Raw genomic sequence first — 22,755 nt, forward strand, 5'->3', positions numbered from 1 at the left:
TCTACAATGTAGAATATAGTAAAAATAAAGAAAAACCCTGGAATTAGTAGGTGTGTCCAAACTTTGACTGGTACTGTAATTTGGGGAGAACAATTTTACCTGCTTCAAACATTGGGGACCCCTTCTACGCCCTTGCCAAAGAGCAACTGACAATGCCTTCTATCCTGCTTTACTGGGTACATACTTTTAAAAGCATCAGAAAGGAATTCACCACATGGACAACATTTAGAACATTTTAATGTCATTGTCTTTTCGAGAATCTAATACAAATGCATACAAATACATTTATTTTCACCTAAGCCACATGTAACCACAATTGCAATGAACAGCACAATACAAATACAATATTTTATCAGAAGTTGGCTTTCAAGCTCGAATGGTCAAAAGGGGCAACATGCACACATGCATTAATTCATACAAGGACACACACACACACACACACACACACACACACACACACACACACACACACACACACACACACACACACACACACACACACACACACAGTATAGATGGGACTTTTAACAGCAAGAGGTAAAGGCTCTAACAATAGTATGTGGAGGGAGGGAGTGGGAAAGATGGAGGAATTGTGGTATCAGTAGATGGAAGGGCGGGGGATCGGGGGAGGGGGAAGTGGTAATAGGAAGGAACAGCTAAAGTGTACATAAAACACATATTTCTATATTAGTCAAGCCAACTTTTTACTCAGTAAATATAAATATTCTTCATCCAAAAGTCAGTGCAGTGTCTTCTGCTCTAGCCTGAGTCCCAGTTAGCTAGCAAGACAGCACAAACAGATCTGGGTCTCAAGCTACTTCTGCTGCAGGTCAGGCTTCAACCGGGTCCTCTTATTCACCACGCCTGGTTTCACCCAGGTCCTCTTCGCGTTCCACTACTATACACCCGGTCCGTGTTAGACCTGGTCCATGAAACATCTGTTTCACTTTACATACGTTTTCCTGTCGTTCTTGTCTTTTTTTCTTTCTATCATTTCTTTTTTTTTGCCACCAAATACCTCAAAGGTCCAGCTGAGAAGTACAAGTTGTTTGTTTTCTGAGTGTCGTTTTGTTTTGTTTTCCAACCAATCAATACATTTTGCAGATATAAAAGAGGACAATACATTTACAAGTGTACATGTTTTCTTTCCCTTCTCCTGATTTCCCTTTTGTAGCTCCAAAAAGTCCTCCTGTCCGGTGTACGGTGCGATAATCCTACTGGATACCTCTGAAGAGACACATGGCAAAGACCATGGCAAACAGCTGTGGAGAAGAACAGAGGAGTGTCAGAACAGCAGTCAGGACAGAGAACAAGACACAAGTAAGTGTTTCAATTCTGCGAGCCTAAACTGGTCGACTGTTCTGCAGCCAAACGATGATGAGGAAACTAAACAAAATCAACCAAAACTATCTACATGATGATGATTAGACAATTCAGCTCTGGCTTAATCTAATAAATCGACTAGATTGCCATATCCATAATTATGACTTCAGAGACGCCTCCTCAGTAAATTCTGCTATGTAATGTATGGTGTGTAACAGTCCTGCAACACCAATGTTCTCCACTAAGTGGGGCAATCATACTATAAACGGGGAAGTGACCAGCACTTGCTTCAAATGATATATTCTCCAGTATTTCAGATTCCGTTGCTGTGTACTGTGTGTGGGGGAGATAAGCTACATGGATTTTTCTGAACAGCTTACATTACCAATCACACCAACTGATAAGGGAAAAATGTATTGATTTGGAGGCTACTCACAAAGCGCGTATTATAAGTAACAAAATATTGAATCCTACCTCAATGGTGAGTACCACGATGGCCAGCGCTCCAGCCACATAGATGTACAGCTCAAAGTAGTCCACCACCGCTGAGTAGCAGCCCTGAAAACACACAGAGAGGAAAGAGTCTCAGTCACAATTCAATAGTATGAGTCAATATGAGAGAGTATTGAAATGTGTGTGTTTGTGTGTCTGTGTGTGCGTGCATGCATGCACTTGCGCCTGCATGTGTGTGTGCACGCATGTGCATAAATGCATGCATGTGTGTGTGTGCTGAAATGCATGGACAATATAAATAGCATCAGAGCCATAACTGAATGCGTCAGTGAACAATAGACTAGATGAATGGGCTGAGAGACAGAGACTGAGACAGGGCCCCTGGCCTCATTGCCTTTTAATGAGGCTCTGTGTGTGAATGCGAAAGAGACAGCGAGAGACAGACGCCTTCCTGAGATACTGCATTGTTCCACAGGCCTTAACAACAACAGTTGGAGCCTCTCCTTCCTATCAGTGTTGACTGTAATTACATTTCACTCTCAAGACAGTCATTAAAACAGGCAAGCACACACAGAGATAAATATAGACCCACACACACAAGCACACAAACGTGTGCCTTCCGTTTGTCAATATGGCTAAATCCATTTGTCTATATGGCTAAATCCGTTTGTTAATATGGCTAAATACTGTATGTTTCTCCCTCCACACACACGCACACCTGCACGCCCACTTCCCTATCCTACTCCAAGCCCGCACTACCCTACCCTACTCCAATCTACATAGTCAAACACAAGCATGCATAAGTATACACACACTGCACTACACAGTAAAACATACTTCCTTGACACCCAGAACATAGAAAAGCACTAATGAGTCTACTGGTATGAGGACAGTGCCAGTAGAGAAGCAGTCCCATTATATCATCACTCCAACGCTCTTCTGCTCTAGTTTAGCTGATAAGCAAGAGGAGGATTTTGTTTCCCAGTGTGGCAGGGAGAGTGGGCAGTGGTAGCCTCGAGGTTTGAGTGACAAACATGCAACTGGAAGGTAGCCAGGTCAAATCCTAGGGTAGGAATGTGGAGGGCTGCCAGATATCTCAGGTGCCACCTACTGCTGATGTGATGCTCTAGGTGCCCTGCTCTGGAGGTCCTGCTCCAGGGGCGAAATGTTTATTTCTATTCTCTTTGTTGAATGGGTCAATAATGATTATTAAAGGGTTTTTAGTAGTATTTTTGAAGTAGTCTAGTACCAGTACCAGCACCTTGTTGTTTCTGAACAGCATGTTCCCCATCAGACACTCCTCCAAGGGGATGTAGGCTGAGTCTCCGGGGTGACTACCCCTCCTGCAGCAGGCTGCAGGGACCATCTCATTAGGGTTGATCAGTCTGAACAGGCTCTCCTCAAAGTCCACCGGGCTGTTCACGCCACAGCAGTCAAACTGGGGAGGAGAGGAGAGATGAGTAAATTACACTGAGTATACAAAACTGAGAATACAAAACATTAAGAACACATGCTCTTTCCATGACATAGACTGGCCAGGTGAATCCAGGTGAAAGCCATGATCCCTTATTGATGTCACTTCAATCAGTGGAGATGAAGGGGAGGAGACAGGTTAAAGAAATGTTTAATCCTTGAGAACATTGAGACATGGATAGTGTATGTCTGCCACTCAGTGAATGGACAAGACAAAATATTGAAGTGCTTTTGAACGGGCTATTGGGAGTCTTTTATCTCCCTCACCAACTTTAAACATCTGCTATCTGAGCAGCTAACCGATCGCTGCGGTAAATAGCCCACCCAATTTACCTACCTCATCCCCATACTGTTTTTATTTATTTACTTTTCTGCTCTTTTGCACACCAGTATCTCTACCTGCACATGACCATCTGATCATTTATCACTCCAGTGTTAATCTGATAAATTGTAATTATTCGCCTACCTCCTCATGCCTTTTGCACACAATGTATATAGACTCTTTTTTTTCCTACTGTGTTATTGACTTGTTTATTGTTTACTCCATGTGTAACTCTGTGTTGTTGTCTGTTCACACTGCTATGCTTTATCTTGGCCAGGTCGCAGTTGTAAATGAGAACTTGTTCTCAACTAGCCTACCTGGTTAAATAAAGGTGAAAAAAAATGTTCAGCTCTCTCCAGAGATGTTCGATCAGGTTCAAGTCCGGGCTCTGGCTAGGCCTCTCAAGGACATTCAGAGACTTGTCCCGAAGTTACTCCTGCGTTGTCTTGGCTATGTGCTTAGGATCGTTGTTCTGTTGGAAGGTGAACCTTCGCCACCAGTCTGAGATCCTGAGCCCTCTGGAGCAGGTTTTCATCAATGATCTCTCTGTACTTTGCTGCGTTCATCTTCCCCTCGATCCTGACTATTCTCCCAGTCCCTGCCACTGAAAAACATCCCCATAGCATGATGCTGCCACCACCATGCTTCACCGTGGGGATGGTGCCAGGTTTCCTCCAGACTTGAAGCTTGGCATTCAGGCCAAAGAGCTCAATCTTTCCTCAGACCAGAGAATCTTGTTTGTCATGGTCTGAGAGTCCTTTAGGTGCCTTTTAGCAAATTACTGAGGTGTGGGTTCCGTAAGGCCACTCTACCATAAAAGGATGATTGGTTAACTCTGTCAGAGTGATCATCGGGTTCTTGGTCACCTCCCTGACCAAGGCCCTTCTCCCCCGATTGCTCAGTTTGGCCGAGCGGCCAGCTTTAGGAAGAGCCTTGGTGGTTCCAAACTTCTTCCATTTAAGAATGATGGAGGCCACTGTGTTCTTGGGGACCTTCAATGCTGCAGAATTGTACCCTTCCCCAGATCTCTGCCTCGACACAATCCTGTCTCGGAGCTCTATGGACAATTCCTTCGACCTTCTGGCTTGGTTTTTGCTCTGGCATGCACTTTCAAATGTGGAACTTTATATAGACAGGTGTGTGCCTTTCCGAATCGTCTCCAATCAATTGAATTTACCAGTTTTAGCAACATCTCAAGAATGATCAATGGAAACAGCATGCCCCTGAGCACAATTTTGAGTCTCAAAACAAAAGGGTCTAAATACTTGTATAAAAAAACAGAAATACCTTATTTATATATTTGCAAACATTTCTAAAAAGCTGTTTTCGCTTTGTCATCATGGGTTATTGTGTGTAGATTAATGAGGAAAAAAATGTACTAGGCCGTCTTCACCACCGGCTGGAGGGCATTGCTGTCATGGAAGGAGCAATTCCCGTACCAGGCCATGATGCAACCGGTCAGGACTCTCTCGATGGTGCAGCTGTAGTATTTGGAGAGGGCCTGGGGTGGCATGCTAAATTTCTTCAGCTTCAGTATCCTCAGAAAACTTGATGATGGCGTTGTTGTCGTGCAAAGCCACGCAGTCGTGGGTGAACAGGGAGTACAGAGTGCTGAGGACACTCTCCTGGTGGACCCATGTGTTCAGTGTGGTGAGTCAGTGTGGAGGAGGTGATGTTGCTAATCCTCACAGCCTGTGGTTTGCCTCTCAGGAAGTCCAGGATCCAATTGCAGAGGGTGGTGTCCAGACCCAGGGCTCTGAGCTTGGTGTCGAGCTTGGAGGGAACAATAGTGTTGAATACTGAATTGTAGTCAATGCACAGCATTCTCACATGGGTGTTCCTCTTGTTCAGATGTGTTACGACCATATGAATAGCGATGGAAATCTTCTGTGGATCTGTTGGAGCAGTAGGCAGATTTGAGTGGGTCCAGAGTGCCTGGCATGCTGGCCTTGATGTGGGACATGACCAGCCTCTCGAAGCACTTCATGATGACCTGGGTTAGTGTGATGTGGCGATAGTCATTTGGACATGTCACCTTGTTTTTCTTGGGCCCTGGGACGATAGTGGTCTCCTTGAATCAAGTGGGGACTACAGCCTGAGACAGGGACAGGTTGAAGATATCCAAGAAGACGCCTGCTAAGTAGATAATTGTATTTTGTATATCTACCAAAAGCAAGTATCAGGGTTGGGGTCAATTCCCTTTCAGGTCAGTCAATTCTGGGAGTGAACTGATTGGAATTGACTTGAATTGAGTATATTGAAATGGAATTGACCTCAAGCTTAGCAAGTAAAGTATTTTAGCCTTACAGTGTTCATGATAGCGTTCCACGTTCCAGTGAAGACATCAGTGTTATTGTAGCCCTGGTAGTGCCTCTTCAGCTCCTTTGTGAAGTACTCTCTTGTCAGCTATACAGGACATGGAGAATGTTAGTATTAGTTCTGTATGGTCAGAGGTTTTACTGTATCACCATGATGAAGGGGATAGTGTTTGCACACTACAGTGGATGGTCATAGGATCTATAAGGAGAGAATTTACTCACATGCTCCCGGAATATGAAGGCCAGGATGGCTGCAGCTAGTTCCGCCAGGAAGATGACCAGGATGAGCATGAAGAACTGCAGGGGCACAGGAGAGACAGCAGGAGGGAGGGAGAGAGAGGGAGGGGGGGGGGTGGACAAGACATTCAGTGAGAGGAGAGATGGAGAGAGATAAAGGGAGAGAACGAGTAACAGACTTAGTGTCAGCAAAAGTGAGTGCGAGTCACAAAAAATTCAAAATTAACTATGCATGTGGCCTGGTGCACCGAAGGCAAATTATTGGAAGCATGAAATATACTCTGTTTTATTATGGCTTATTTATTTTTCCATCTATCTCAGGCCAGCATGACTCTCTCTCGCTCACATACAAAGAGCAGCAGACACTTGTTCTCAATGATGACTCCAAAGCAGCAAAGGAATGTTGATAACACTGTTATAACGCTGTGACCTACTGTACTATCACAATTACTCTATAATATAACACAGTGTAGGCCTACTTACAAACATCAGCAGACACTTGTTCTCCCGGATGGCTCCACAGCAGCCCAGGAAGCCCAATAGGAAAAGCATTCCCCCCATGGCCAGGATGATGTAGACTCCTGTGAAGAGCAGAGGGTTGGCTGCTACGATCTCCTTGAAGCCTGTAGGGTCCACCAGTACCCACACACCCACACCCAGGAGGAAGGAGCCTCCCAGCTTGGAAAAAGAGGGGAGAGTGGGAGAGAGAGGGTTAAGTGGGGCAAAAAAGTATTTAGTCAGCCACCAATTGTGCAGGTTCTCCCACTTAAAAAGATGAGAGAGGCCTGTAATTTCCATCATAGGTACACTTCAACTATGACAGACAAAATGAGAAAAAAAAATCCAGAAAATCACATTGTAGGATTTTTAATGAATTTATTTGCAAATTATGGTGGAAAATAAGTATTTGGTCACCTACAAACAAGCAAGATTTCTGGCTCTCACAGACCTGTAACTTCTTCTTTAAGAGGCTCCCCTGTCCTCCACTCATTACCTGTATTAATGGCACCTGTTTGAACTTATTATCAGTATAAAAGACACCTGTCCACAACCTCAAACAGTCACACTCCAAACTCCACTATGGCCAAGACCAAAGAGCTGTCAAAGGACACCAGAAACAAAATTGTAGACCTGCACCAAGCTGGGAAGACTGAATCTGCAATAGGTAAGCAGCTTGGTTTGAAGAAATCAACTGTGGGAGCAATTATTAGGAAATGGAAGACATACAAGACCACTGATAATATCCCTCGATCTGGGGCTCCATGCAAGATCTCACCCCGTGGGGTCAAAATGATCACAAGAACGGTGAGCAAAAATCCCAGAACCACACGGGGGGACGTAGTGAATGACCTGCAGAGAGCTGGGACCAAAGTAACAAATCCTACCATCAGTAACACACTACGTCGCCAGGGACTCAAATCCTGCAGTGCCAGACGTGTCCCCCTGCTTAAGCCAGTACATGTCCAGGCCCGTCTGAAGTTTGCTAGAGAGCATTTGGATGATCCAGAAGAAGATTGGGAGAATGTCATATGTTCAGATGAAACCAAAATATAACTTTTTGGTAAAAACTCAACTCGTTGTGTTTGGAGTCTGCAAAGGGACCAGGACAACTGATCCGTGTAAAGGAAAGAATGAATGGGGCCATGTATCGTGAGATTTTGAGTGAAAACCTCCTTCCATCAGCAAGGGCATTGAAGATGAAACGTGGCTGGGTCTTTCAGCATGACAATGATCCCAAACACACCACCCGGGCAACGAAGGAGTTGCTTCGTAAGAAGCATTTCAAGGTGCTGGAGTGGCCTAGCCAGTCTCTAGATCTCAACCCTATAGAAAATCTTTGGAGGGAGTTGAATGTCCGTGTTGCCCAGCAACAGCCCCAAAACATCACTGCTCTAGAGGAGATCTGCATGGAGGAATGGGCCAAAATGCCAGCAACAGTGTGTGAAAACCTTGTGAAGACTTACAGAAAATATTTGACCTCTGTCATTGCCAACAAAGGGTATATAACAAAGTATTGAGATAAACTTTTGTTATTGACCAAATACTTATTTTCCACCATAATTTGCAAATAAATTCATTAAAAATTCTACAATGTGAATTTATGGATTTTTTTTCTCATTTTGTCTGTCATAGTTGAAGTGTACCTATGATGAACATTACAGGCCTCTCTCATCTTGTTAAGTGGGAGAACTTGCACAATTAGTGGCTGACAAAATACTTTTTTGCCCCACTGTAATAATTACAATTAATGGAAGAAACAGAACATGTGCAGTTGACGTAGGAAACCTAACAGGGACTTAACCCTCACCAAAAGAAGGATGGAGGGAGAGTTAAATCACCCTCACAACCTCTACTTTTTCAATTCGGTACTCCTGAACTCCTTGTATGTGACTCCTCCATCTTGGCTCCATGTCCATGTTATCAGCTATAAAAGTCATATTTACATGATGACTGTATATCAGAGTGTCACTGGCTCTGTAGTAGATCCTGAGGAAGTCTGTGCGAGGAGGAAATTGGGTCAGCACTCCCTCTAATGGTGTCTCTGACTCTGGTCTCGTCTCCCTATCTTTGCAACTGTTCCCCCTAGAGATCATTTCAGCTCTTTCATATGACCAATGTGTTACATTTGTATACCTCTTGCAGGGGAGTAACATGTAAAATGTTGTGTGTACCTTATGTTTCCTTATGTGATAGTATGGCAAAGTAACTGAATGTTGAAGGCTTCAATGAAAAGTCATAGCAAGCCAAGAGCAGTCTCCGGGAGATATTCCCACCTCTGAGAGAAGTCGCTGGTGTAGAGCCGGCTGCTTCCTCCAGCCAATCTTCCAGCTTTCCATCAGCCCTGAGTGCCCTCACCTCTCTGCCATAGAAACCTCTCCAATTTCTTTGCCAGCTACCTGGCTGTTTATTTACCACCACAGACAAATGCTGGCACTAAGACCGCACTCAGTCAGCTGTATAAGGAAATAAGCAAACAGGAAACCACTCACTCAGAGGCGGTGCTCCTAGTGGCCGGAGACTTTAATGCAGGGAAACTTAAATCAGTTCTAACAAATTTCTATCACCATGTTAAATGTTCAACCAGAGGGTAAAAAAATCTTGATCACCTGTACTCCACACACAGAGACGCATACAAAGCTTTCCCTCGCCCTCCATTTGGTAAGTCTGACCACAACTCTATCCTCCAGATTTATGCTTACAAGCAAAAATTAAAGCAGGAAGCACCAGTGAATCGGTCTATAAAAAAGTGGTCAGATGAAGCAGATGCTAAACTACAGGACTGTTTTGCTATCACAGACTGGAAATTGTTCTGGGATTCTTACGATGGCATTGAGGAGTACACCACATCAGTCACTGGCTTTATCAATAAGTGTATTGAGGACATCGTCCCCACAGTGACTGTAGTACATACCCAAACCAGAAGCCATGGATTACAGGCAACATTCACACTGAGCTAAAGGGTAGAGTTGCCGCCTTCAAGGTGCGGGACTTAACCCGGAAGCTTTCAAGAAATCCTGCTATGCCATGCGACGTACCATCAAAGAGGGAAAGCGTCAATACAGAGCTAAGATTGAATCACTGGCTCCGGGCTTGCAAACTATTACAGACTACAAAGGGAAGCACAGCCGCGAGTTGCCCAGTGACACGAGCCTACCAGACGAGCTAAATCACTTCTATGCTCACTTCTAGGCAAGCAACACTGCATGCATGAGAGAATCAGCTGTTCCAAACGACTCTGTGATCACGCTCTCCGTAGCCGACGTGAGTAAGACCTTTAATAAACAGGTCAACATACACAATGCTGCGGGGCCAGACGGATTACCAGGACGTGTGCTTTGGTTATGTGCTGACCAACTGTCAGGTGTCTTCACTGACATTTTCAACATGTCCCTGATTGAGTCTGTAATACCAACATGTTTCAAGCAGACCACCATAGTCCCTGTGCCCAAGAACACAAAGACAACATGCCTAAATGACTACAGACCCGTAGCACTCACGTCCGTAACCATGAAGTGCTTTGAGAGGTTGGTAATGGCTCACATCAAGACCATTTCCCCAGAAACCCTAGACCCACTCCAATTTTCATACCGCCCAAACAATCCACAGATGATGCAATCTCTATTGAACTCCATACTGCCCTTTCCCACCTAGAAAAAAGGAATACTTACGTGAGAATGCTATTCATTGACTCCAGCTCAGCGTTCAACACCATAGTACCCTCAAAGCTCATCACTAAGCTAAGGCTCCTGGGACTAAACACCTCCCTCTGCAACTGGATCCTTGACTTCCTGACAGGCTGCCCCCAGGTGGTGAGGGTAGGTAGCAACACATCTGCCACGCTGATCCTCAACACTGGAGCTCCACAGGGGTGCGTGCTCAGTCCCTTCCTGTACTCCCTGTTCACCCACGACTGCATGGCCAGGCACAACTCCAACACCATCATTAAGTTTGCAGACGATACAACAGTGGTAGGCCTGATCACCGACACTGACGAGACAGCCTATAAGGAGGAGGTCAGAGACCTGGCCGGGTGATGCCAGAATAACAACGCATCCCTCAACGTAACCAAGACTAAGGAGATGATTGTGGACTACAGGCAAAGGAGCACCGAGCATGCCCCCATTTTCATCGACGGGGCTGTAGCAGGTTGAAAGCTTCAAGTTCCTTGGTGTCCACATCAACAACAAACTAGAATGGTCCAAACACACCAACACAGTCGTGAAGAGGGCACGACAAAGCCTATTCCCCCTCAGGAAACTAAAACGATTTGGCATGGGTCCTGAGATCTTCAAAAGGTTCTACAGCTGCAACATCAAGAGCATTCTGACTGGTTGCATCACTGCCTGGTACGGCAATTGCTCGGCCTCTGGCCGCAAGGCACTACAGAGGGTAATGCGTACGGCCCAGTACATCACTGGGGCTAAGCTGTCTGCCATCTAGGGCCTCTATAACAGGCGATTTCAGAGGAAGGCCCTAAAAATTGTCAAAAACCCCAGCCACAGACTGTTCTATCTACTACCGCATGGCAAGCGGTACCGGAGTGCCAAGTCTAGGACAAAAAGGCTTCTCAACAGGTAACAGACTCCTGAACAGGTAATCCAATGGCTACCCGGACTATTTGCATTGTATGCCCCTCCCCAACCCCTCTTTTTACACTGCTGCTACTCTCGATTTATCATATACAGTGCCTTGAGAAAGTATTCGGCCCCCTTGAACTTTGCAACCTTTTGCCACATTTCAGGCTTCAAACATAAAGATATAAAACTGTATTTTTTGTGAAGAATCAACAACAAGTGGGACACAGTCATGAAGTGGAATGACATTTATTGGATATTTCAAACTTTTTTAACAAATCAAAAACTGAAAAATTGGGTGTGCAAAATTATTCAGCCCCTTTACTTTCAGTGCAGCAAACTCTCTCCAGACGTTCAGTGAGGATCTCTGAATGATCCAATGTTGAACGTTTTGGCAACAATGCAAAACGTTATGTTTGGCGTAAAAGCAACACAGCTCATCTCCCTGAACATACCATCCCCACTGTCAAACATGGTGGTGGCAGCATCATGGTTTGGGCCTGCTTTTCTTCAGCAGGGACAGGGAAGATGGTTCAAATTGATGGGAAGATGGATGGAGCCAAATACAGGACCATTCTGGAAGAAAACCTGATGGAGTCTGCAAAAGACCTGAGACTGGGACGGAGATTTGTCTTCCGACAAGACAATGATCCAAAACATAAAGCAAAATCTACAATGGAATGGTTCAAAAATAAACATATCCAGGTGTTAGAATGGCCAAGTCAAAGTCCAGACCTGAATCCAATCGAGAATCTGTGGAAAGAACTGAAAACTGCTGTTCACAAATGCTCTCCATCCAACCTCACTGAGCTCGAGCTGTTTTGCAAGGAGGAATGGGAAAAAATGTCAGTCTCTCGATGTGCAAAACTGATAGAGACATACCCCAAGCGACTTACAGCTGTAATCGCAGCAAAAGGTGGCGCTACAAAGTATTAACTTAAGGGGGCTGAATAATTTTGCACGCCCAATTTTTCAGTTTTTGATTTGTTAAAAAAGTTTGAAATATCCAATAAATGTCGTTCCACTTCATGATGGTGTCCCACTTGTTGATTCTTCACAAAAAAATACAGTTTTATATCTTTATGTTTGAAGCCTGAAATGTGGCAAAAGGTTGCAAAGTTCAAGGGGGCCGAATACTTTCGCAAGGCACTGTATGCATCGTCACTTTATCTATACATTCATGTACATACTACCTCATTTGGGCCGACCAACCAGTGCTCCTACACATTGGCTAACCGGGCTATCTGCATTGTGTCCCACCACCCGCCACCCACCACTCGCCAATCCCTATTTTACATGACTGTGTCACGTTCTGACCTTTATTTCCTGTGTTTTGTAATTAGTTAGTATGGTCAGGGCGTGAGTTGGGTGGGCAGTCTATGTTTGTTTTTCTATGATTTGAGTATTTCTATGTTTCGGCCTAGTATGGTTCTCAATCAGAGGCAGGTGTCATTAGTTGTCTCTGATTGAGAATCATACTTAGGTAGCCTGGGTTTCACTGTGTGTTTGTGGGTGATTGTTCCTATCTCTGTGTTTGCACCAGATAGGACTGTTTTAGGTTTTCTCACGTTTGTTGTTTTTGTTAGTTATCTCATGTGTAGTTTCTTTATAAATTAAAGAACATGAATAACCACCATGCTGCTTTTTGGTCCGCTTCTCTTTCACCAGAAAACCCTTACAGACTGCTACTCTCTGTTCATCATATATGCATAGTCACTTGACCATATCTACATGTACATACTACCTCAATCAGCCTGACTTTTATTTTATTTTTTATTTCACCTTATAACCAGGTAGGCTAGTTGAGGACAAGTTCTCATTTGCAACTGCGACCTGGCCAAGATAAAGCGTAGCAATTCGACACATACAACAACAGAGTTATACATGGAATAAACAAAACATACAGTCAATAATACAGTAGAACAAAAGAAAACAAAAAGTATATATACAGTGAGTGCAAATGAGGTATGTTAAGGAAAAAATAGGCCATGGTGGCGAAGTAATTACAATATAGAAATTAAACACTGGAATGGTAGATTGTCAGAAGATGAATGTGCAGGTAGAGATACTGGGGTGCAAAGGAGCAAAATAAATAAATACCAGTATGGGGATGAGGTAGGTAGATAGATGGGCTGTTTACAGATGGGCTATGTACAGGTGCAGTGATCTGTAAGCTGCTCTGATAGCTGGTGCTTAAAGCTAGTGAGGGAGATGTGAGTCTCCAGATTCAGAGATTTTTGCAATTCGTTCCAGTCATGGGCAGCAGAGAACTGGAAGGAAACACGACCAAAGGAGGAATTGGCTTTGGGGGTGACCAGTGAGATATATCTGCTGGAGCGCATGCTACGAGTGGGTGCTGCTATGGTGACCAGTGAGCTGAGATAAGGTGGGGCTTTACCTAGCAGAGACTTGTAGATAACCTGTAGCCAGTGGATTTGGCGACGAGTATGAAGTGAGTGCCAACCAACGAGAGCGTACAGGTTGCAATGGTGGGTAGTGTATGGGCTTTGGTGACAAAACGGATGGCACTGTGATAACAAACTGGATGCAGTCTGAGTCGAGTGTTAGAGGCTATTTTATAGATGACATCACCGAAGTCGAGGATCGGTAGGATGGTCAGTTTTACGAGGATATGTTTGGCAGCATGAGTGAAGGATGCTTTGTTGCGATTATAGGAAGCCGACTCTTGATTTAATTTTGGATTGGAGATGCTTAATGTGAGTCTGGAAGGAGAGTTTACAGTCTAACCAGACACCTAGGTATTTGTAGTTGTCCACATATTCAAGGTTGGAACCATCCAGGGTGGTGATGCTGGTCAGGCGTGCGGGTGCAGGCAGCGAACGGTTGAAAAGCATGCATTTGGTTTTACTAGCGTTTAAGAGCAGTTGGAGGCCACGGAAGGAGTGTTGTATGGCATTGAAGCTCGTTTGGAGGTTAGATAGCACAGTGTCCAAGGACGGGCCGGAAGTATATAGAATGGTGTCGTCTGCATAGAGGTGGATCAGGGAATCGCCCGCAGCAAGAGCAACATCATTGATATATACAGAAAAAAAGAGTCGGCCCGAGGATTGAACCCTGTGGCACCCCCATAGAGACTGCCAGAGGACCGGACAGCATGCCCTCCGATTTGACACACTGAACTCTGTCTGCAAAGTCATTGGTGAACCAGGCAAGGCAGTCATCCGAAAAACCGAGGCTACTGAGTCTGCCGATAAGAATATGGTGATTGACCGAGTCGAAAGCCTTGGCAAGGTCGATGAAGACGGCTGCACAGTACTGTCTTTTATCGATGGTGGTTATGATATCGTTTAGTACCTTGAGCGTGGCTGAGGTGCACCCGTGACCGGCTCGGAAACCAGATTGCACAGCGGAGAAGGTACGGTGGGATTCGAGATGGTCAGGGACCTGTTTGTTGACTTGGCTTTCGAAGACCTTAGATAGGCAGGGCAGGATGGATATAGGTCTGTAACAGTTTGGGTCCAGGGTGTCTCCCCACTTGAAGAGGGGGATGACTGCGGCAGCTTTCCAATCCTTGGGGATGTCAGACGATATGAAAGAGAGGTTGAACAGGCTGGTAATAGGGGTTGTGACAATGGCGGCGGATAGTTTCAGAAATAGAGGGTCCAGATTGTCAAGCCCAGCTGATTTGTACGGGTCCAGGTTTTGCAGCTCTTTCAGAACATCTGCTATCTGGATTTGGGTAAAGGAGAACCTGGAGAGGCTTGGGCGAGTAGAGCGGGGGGGGGGGGGGGGCAGAGCTGTTGGCCGATTTGCCCCAAACAGTAGCGAGCCCCAAACTTAACACATTACTAAGTTCCATTCTCCATATGTTCAACCACAGTGGTGGCTGCATCATGTATGTGTATGTGTGTAATCGTTAAGGACTGGGGAGTTTTTCAGGATAAAGAAACAGAACGGAGCTAAGCACAGAAAATATCCTAGAGCAAAACCAGGTTCAGTCTGCTTTTCACCAGAAACTGAAAGATGAATTCACCTTTCTTCAGCAGGTCAATAAACTAAAACTCAAGACCAAATCTACACTGGAGTTCCTTACCAAGAAGACAGTGAATGTTTGAGTGGCCGAGTTACAGTTTTGACTTAAATCTGCTTGAAAATCTATGGCAAGACTTGAAAATAGTTGTCTAGCAATGGTCAAAAATCAATTTGACAGAACTTGAAGAATTTTGAAAAGAATAATGGGCAAATACTATACAATGCAAGTGTGCAAGAACTTAAGGACTTACCCAGACTCTAACACCTATTAACTCAGGGGTGTGAATACTTATGTAAATTAGATATTTAATTTTCAATACATTTTTTATACATTTGCAAAAATGTCTAAACATGTTTCCTTTTGTCATTATGGGGTATTGTGTTACAACCTGAATTTAAATTTGATTACATATATTTGTTTCTTGCACAACTACACACAACAAAATGTGGAATAAATCCAGTGGTATGAATACCTTTTCAAGGCACTGTAAGGTAGGTCAGTGGGGGGCTTCAGCTAACTGCCATTGCCCCCTTTCCTCTACCTCTCAAAGTGAATCCACCCTTCCCTCCATTCCTCCCTCCTGAACATTCTCTTATCTCCATCCTCCCGCTTTCACTAAACCCTATCTGCAGCACCAGTGGGTGACTCTTTAGTGATTAGGAGAAGGGGGATAGGAAGGAAAGGAGAAGAGGGGGTAGAGATATGAGCATCACACACTCATCCTCACACCATTCCCTTCCTCCTGGGAAAGAACCTGTCTTTCAATAAATGTCCAAGAAAACGTTCTGTCAAAGGCAGAGCTTAGAGCTATAGAGGCAACCATTGTCTCATGGGATGGTGGGAGGGTAGAGTTGTCTGAGAGTATAAACAAAGGAATGGACATGGGGTTGCTGGTTGCTACTGAGAAGTTATTCAACCCTCCCCACTAAATTTAATTATATGACCCTCCTCACCACTACCCCCATACCCCCAGTTATTGGCTCTCTCTGGGGTTACCTTTGATTGTCTGATCAAAACTGAACAAGCAAAACGTCAATTGCAAGCTGCATACCCCGTGGAACTGTAAATATGTGTCATCACCAAAATGCCTCCGTGTCTTATTAAATACACGTGAGACCACAATAGAGAGATGGAAAGAGTACTGTTAGATACCATAGGAGGATATATAGGATATACAGAATATATACAGTGTACTGTATATAGGAGGACAGCTTATAATAAGGCGTAAGAGAATACTTACGAAGATGAGAAAGTTGAAGACAAACATGAGGTATTTGATGCAGCTGAGACAGTCTCTGTCCATGGCTGTCCCTCTCGCTGAAGCCTCTCCCAGCCCCTGAGAGAGAGAACACACAGAGACAGAGCAGTCATTTAAACTGATTTTGTTCTGCAAGAATACACACAACACAAAACCCAGCACTCACTTTTTAATGAGTTCAGCCCATCAAATATACAGTACCAGTCAAAGGTTTTGACACACCTAGTAATTCAAGGGATTTTCTTCATTTTTACTATTTTCTACATTGTAGAATAATAGTGAAGACATCAAAACTATGAAATAACACATATGGAATCATGTGGTATCCAAAAGAAAAGTATTATTCTACAATGTAGAAAATATTAAAAATAAAGAAAACCCCTGGAATGAGTAGGTGTGTACAAACCTTTGACTGGTATTGTACGAAAACAAAGTGAGTATCTTCATTTCAGCCAATATAATCGCAACCGAAAAACACCAAAATCATACCAACAGGCATTCTGCAACAGCAACACTTTCTGAACTAAACCAGAAACCTACAGTATAGGTTGGGACAACAACATATTCACAGTGTCAGAACCACACAACATGACATGGCACACAACCTGGTGAGCCCCCAAATTGTGACTGAAAACTTGTAAGTGTTTAACTTTGCTAGTATCGGCCCCTCCCAGGGTATTTTCTGGAACAAAATGGGGCTTAGGTAATGAGCATGGCACTGGAATTATAGGACTTCCTGTTGGCCGCAGTGACAAAATGTTGCTGTTTTAAAGCTAATTTTATATAAGTCTACATATTTTGCCATGGCTTATGCTATCGGAGTGACTCTAAACATTATGACAAAATCAATTGCACTGTTGGAGCTACAAACATAAGCCATGAATAAAATACTCCTGATTGCAAAACATTTTTTTATGTAAGATTCTACCTGACTGTCTAGCTTTTATTTTGGTGATTGTTAGTTCTCAAATATGCTCTTATTTAATCATATATAGGTCCATTATCTTTTCTACATACTTTACATCTATTTTTAGTAGTTTAAGTTTACACTGCTGCAGCTGCAATATCTGCAAAATATGTGTACGCAACCAATAAAACTTGATTTGATTCAATTTTATTTTAATGTTTTTACATAGACTTTGAACGTCTCAGAAGAGGGGATCAGACATTCAGGCCCAAACACAGTTGAGGCTTCAAGCTTTTCCTCTGATAGCTTAAAACCATCAAGCCCTGGATTGGTAGATATTGCCCTGGTTTTAACCACTGACTCAGAGTTCCTGAGAGAAATCGAGATAACTCCTCTAGGCTTTCACAGCAGATAAGGCTAGAGGAAAAGACAGCTGGAAGATTAGGAGTCTGAAGCTAGAAAGGAAGACAGGGAAAATGGAAGCCATTTCAACTTTTTTTTTTACAGAATGGCAGTGTCTGTGAGGAGTTGTCTGGTTGCCCAAACCAGGTCTATTGATAACTCCTACACTCCCTAAAGGTAGATTTACTTCTAGCCGTCTCGGAAGAGTTAAGTACCGTTGCTTATATGTGAAATAAATACGGGCATGTCGGAGAAAATCTTTTGTTTTTGCTGGTTTTACCTCTGACACCAGTGGCGATTGGTACCATTTAAGATGAGGGAGGATGATAATTTGTTTTCTTGAGCATGGCCTTATATCTATTACAGCATATTGGATGGTCATTCAGATTCCATTCACCCAGTTCAATGTAACATCAATAGGTTTAGGCTACTACATGAAACCAAAATGTTCCCTATACCTATCATGAGGTTGCTACAACCTAACCTATGAATGAAATTATACAACGTAGGTGCACAAATTTGTATAATCATGGTGACAGACAGCGACACATTCAATAACGCCTTGCACACTCTTGCCTGCATCTAGCTTATCTAGGGTATAATCATTAGTCCAACGGTTGCAAAAGAGAGTTTCTATTGGACGAACTCAGGTATGTTCCTCCCCGTTTTGTTCCGTTTGCTTCCATTTAAGAAAGCAAAATCGGCTGAATGAATACACCCCTGATCACACGCAAACACAGTTCACTTACATAGCAGCCACATACAAACAGCATGATCACTTTGATCGTTGTAGCTATAATTCGTTCTGCATCTACCCGCTCTCCTCCTCTCACATTTTTCCTTTTCTTGTGGACTTTAGTGCACAAAGCAACACATCACCAAACCTTCATATTATAATTGCTAACAACTACACACAGCCGACATCGTTATCACCATTATTAGCTAACATCAAAGTCAACATACACTACATAACCAAAAGTATGTGGACACCTGCTCGTCGAACATCTCATTCTAAAATCATGGGCATTAATATGGAGTTGGTCTCCCCTTTGCTGCTATAACAGCCTCAACTCTTCTTGGAACACTTTCCACTAAATGTTGGAACATTTCTGCGGGGACTTGCATCCATTCAGCCACAAGCATTAGTGAGGTCGGGCACTGATGTTGGGCGATTAGGCCTGGCTCGCAGTTGGCGTTCCAATTCATCCCAAAGGTGTTCGATGGGGTTGAGGTCAGGGCTCTGTGCAGGCCACTCAAGTTCTTCCACACTGATCTCGACAAACCATTTCTGTATGGACCTCGCTTTGTGCACGGGGGCATTTTCATGCTGAAACAGGAAAGGGCCTTTTCCAAACTGTTGCCACAAAGTTGGACGCACAGAATCGTCTAGAATGTCATTGTATGCTGTAGCGAAGATTTCCCTTCACTGGAACTAAGGGGCCTAGCCCAAACCATGAAAAACAGCCCCAGAACATTATTCCTCCTTCACCAAACTTTACAGTTGGCACTATACATTCGGGCAGATAGCGTTCTCCTGACATCCGCCAAACCCATATTCGTCCTTACCACTTTGTGGCTGAGCAGTTGCTGCTTCTAGACGTTTCCACTTCACAATAACAGCACTTACAGTTGAGCTCGGATCTGGCAGGGCAGAAATTTTATGAACTGACTTGTTGCCACATTGACGGTGCCACGTTGAAAGTCACTGAGCTCTTCAGTAAGGCCATTCTACTGCCAATGTTTGTCTATGGAGATTGCATGGCTGTGTGCTCAATTGTATACACTTGTCAGCAACAGGTGTGGCTGAAATAGCCGAATCCACTGATTTGTGTCCACATACTTTTGTATATATAGTGTAGCTGTTCAGATGTCCAGAAGCTTTCTTTCTGTCATAGGAAATGATGGCAGAAACATTATGTACAAAAAAAGTTATGATCAGCACAAAAAAACACAACCTAGCAGAATTGGTGAGGAGCCTGTAAAACAGAAGCTATCCATTGTAGTGCCATTCTATTTTTTATAACCTTTATTTAACTAGGCAAGTCAGTTAAAAACTGCTTTGGGATAGGTGGGACATTAACGTCCCACCTGGCCAACATCCGGTGAAATTGCAGAGCGTGAAATTCAAATTAAATTACTATAAATATTAAACTTTCATGAAATCACAAGTGTAATACATCAAAATATACCTTAACTTGTTGTTAATCCAGCCAAGGTGTCAGATTTCAAAAAGGCTTTATGGCGAAAGCAAACCATGTGATTATCTGAGGACAGAGTCCAGCACACAAATGCATAACAAATAATTTTCAACCAGGGAGTTGCGACACAAAAGTCAGAAATAGCTATATAATATATGCCTTACCTTTGAAGATAGTAGTGGTTGGGTTCTCTTTCAAAACTGAACACCCTTGGCTGCATGGTGGTTTCTCCTTGAGTGTGGCACTTTCAGCTCAATTCATGAAGTGACTCTATTGCCCCCCTCTTCCCTCCCCATCTCTCCTCTCCACCATTTCCTCCATCACCCCATCGCTCCTCCCATCATCCCTCTCTCCTGACTATTATCCCCATCTCCTCCACCCCCCCCCCCCTCATCTCACCCATCATCTCTCCCCTACCCCCCATTCAGGACAGATGTACCAGCAGGACAAGGACACTGTGTCTGCTCTGATCCAAATGGCACACTATTCCCTATTTGGTGCACTACTTTTGACCAGGGCCCAGTCAATATAGGGAATAGGTTGCCATTTGGGAGGTAGCTGTGTCTGATCTGAGCCAAACTCCCCCAGCCACCTTCACCCTCCCTCAACCCTGACCATGAGCCTGCATACCAAATCCTCACCCTCCCTCCCTCACCTTCCCCCACCCTGCTGCTCACCCTCTTTACTCTCCCTCCCTCCTCAAACCCTCGCCCGCCCAGACCATGAGCCACGAGGCTGCATAGCAAGTCATCATTAACCCATCAGATACTGCTGGGATCATGAGGATGGAACTTGACCTCTCTCAAATGCCGTTGACCTCTTCAATGATCACCTATAATTGACCCCTAGGGACCAGGCTGATTGTCCCCTCTCCACCGTGCAGGGGGAGCAGGTCTGTGTGTGTATGCGTGTGGTACATTGTTTGCATCAGTCTGGATACAGAAGGTGCACACACCACACACACACACAATCTTCGCACATACACACACGGATGATAATGCTAATACCTCATAATACGGACGCAGACCATTCTAGTTTGTTGATGACGTGGACACCAAGGAACTTGAAGCTCTCAACCTGCTCCACTACAGCCCTGTCAATGAGAATGGGGGCGTGTTCGGTCCTCCTTTTCCTGTAGTCCACAATCATCTCCTTAGTCTTGGTTATGTTGAGGGATATGTTGTTATTCAGGCACCACCCGGCCAGGTCTCTGACCTCCTCCCTATAGGCTGTCTCATCATTGTCGGTGATCAAGCCTACCACTGTTGTGTCGTCTGCAAACTTAATGATGGTGTTGGAGTCGTGCCTGGCCATGCAGTCGTGGGAGAACAGGGAGTACAGGAGGGGACTGAGCACGCACCCCTGGGGAGCTCCAGTGTTGAGGATCAGCGTGGCAGATGTGTTGCTACCTACCCTCACCACATGGGGGTGGCCCGTCAGGAAGTCCAAAACCAGTTGCAGATGGAGGTGTTCAGTCCCAGGATCCTTAGCTTAGTGATGAGCTTTGAGGGCACTATGATGTTGAACACTGAGCTGTAGTCAATTACTAGCATTCTCACATAAGTGTTCCTTTTGTCCAGGTGGGAAAGGGCAGTGTGGAGTGCAATAGAGATTGCATCATCTGTGGATCTGTTTGAGCGGTATGCAAATTGGAGTGGGTCTAGGGTTTCTGGGGTAATGGTGTTGATGTGAGCCATTACCAGCCTTTCAAAGCACTTCATGGCTACGGATGTGAGTGCTACGGGTCTGTAGTCATTTAGGCAGGTTGCCTTTGTGTTCTTGGGGCATAGGGACTATGGTGGTCTGCTTGAAACATGTTGGTATTACAGACTCAATCAGGGACATGTTGAAAATGTCAGTGAAGGCACCTGCCAGTTGGTCAGCACATGCCCGGAGCACACATCCTGGTAATCCGTCTGGCACCGTAGCCTTGTGTATGCTGACCTGTCTAACCTCTTAAAGTTAGGGGGTAGAATTTTCACTTTTGGATAATAGGCATGCCCAATTTCAACTTCCTCCTACTCATGCCAAGAATATAAGATATGCATATTATTCATATATTTGAATAGAAAACACTCTGAAGTTTCTAAAACTGTTTGAATCATGTCTGTGAGTATAACAGAACTTATGTAGCAGGCAAAACCCCGAGGACTAACTGTTCAGATCCCCCCCCCTCTCTGTTCACTAAATTGTCTTTGCCATTGGATATTTAATAGGAACCTATTTTCAGTTCCTACCGCTTCCACACGATGTCGCCAGTCTTTGGAATATGGTTGAGGTTATTCCTTTGTGCTATGAAGAAGTAGGCCATCTCGGAACTGGGGACACTTTTCAGGGTTGCGCAAGACGTGAACAGCAGTGCTGGTTTGTTTTCATTCCTGTATTGAATACAGATTTCCCCGTCTACAATTTGATCGATTATTAACGTTTAAAATACCTAACGTTGTATTACAAAAGTAGTTTGAAATATTTTGGCAAAGTTTATAGGCAACTTTTGAAATATTTTGTAGTGACGTTGCGTTTTTGTACTAAGCTGACTTTTTCTGGATCAAACGCGCTTTATAAATTTACATTTTCGATATGTATGGACGGAATTAATCGAACAAAGGGACCAATTGTGATGTTTATGGGACATATTGGAGTGCCAACAAAAGAAGCTTGTCAAAGGTAATGCATATTTTATATTTTATTTCAGCGTTTTGTGTAGTGCCTGCTATGCTAGCTCCTTTGTTTACGGCTGGTGCAGATGGGTGCAGGCTATCAGATAATAGCTTCTTATGCTATCGCCGAAAAGC

General features: G+C 44.1%; 1 protein-coding gene across 2 annotated transcripts in view; it reads right to left on the reverse strand.

Annotated features, from left to right (window-relative positions):
* Positions 1 to 220: 220 nt before the first annotated feature.
* The window catches only part of LOC115109738 (tetraspanin-18B), a 112,987-nt gene continuing 90,452 nt past the window's right edge, over positions 221 to 22,755 (reverse strand). The window contains exons 3-9 of one of the 2 annotated variants that reach the window (XM_029635028.2): positions 16,436 to 16,531; positions 6,610 to 6,804; positions 6,112 to 6,186; positions 5,879 to 5,977; positions 3,032 to 3,214; positions 1,798 to 1,881; positions 221 to 1,262 (exon numbers count right to left, since the gene is read on the reverse strand). In XM_029635028.2, coding sequence (XP_029490888.1) covers positions 1,215 to 1,262; positions 1,798 to 1,881; positions 3,032 to 3,214; positions 5,879 to 5,977; positions 6,112 to 6,186; positions 6,610 to 6,804; positions 16,436 to 16,531 — 780 coding nt within the window. In that variant the 3' untranslated portion in view covers positions 221 to 1,214. The remainder of the gene's footprint in view (positions 1,263 to 1,797; positions 1,882 to 3,031; positions 3,215 to 5,878; positions 5,978 to 6,111; positions 6,187 to 6,609; positions 6,805 to 16,435; positions 16,532 to 22,755) is intronic. The other variant, XM_029635029.2, reaches the window with a different exon arrangement.

This window comes from Oncorhynchus nerka, linkage group LG25, assembly GCF_034236695.1.
Source record: "Oncorhynchus nerka isolate Pitt River linkage group LG25, Oner_Uvic_2.0, whole genome shotgun sequence".
Taxonomy (NCBI): domain Eukaryota; kingdom Metazoa; phylum Chordata; class Actinopteri; order Salmoniformes; family Salmonidae; genus Oncorhynchus; species Oncorhynchus nerka.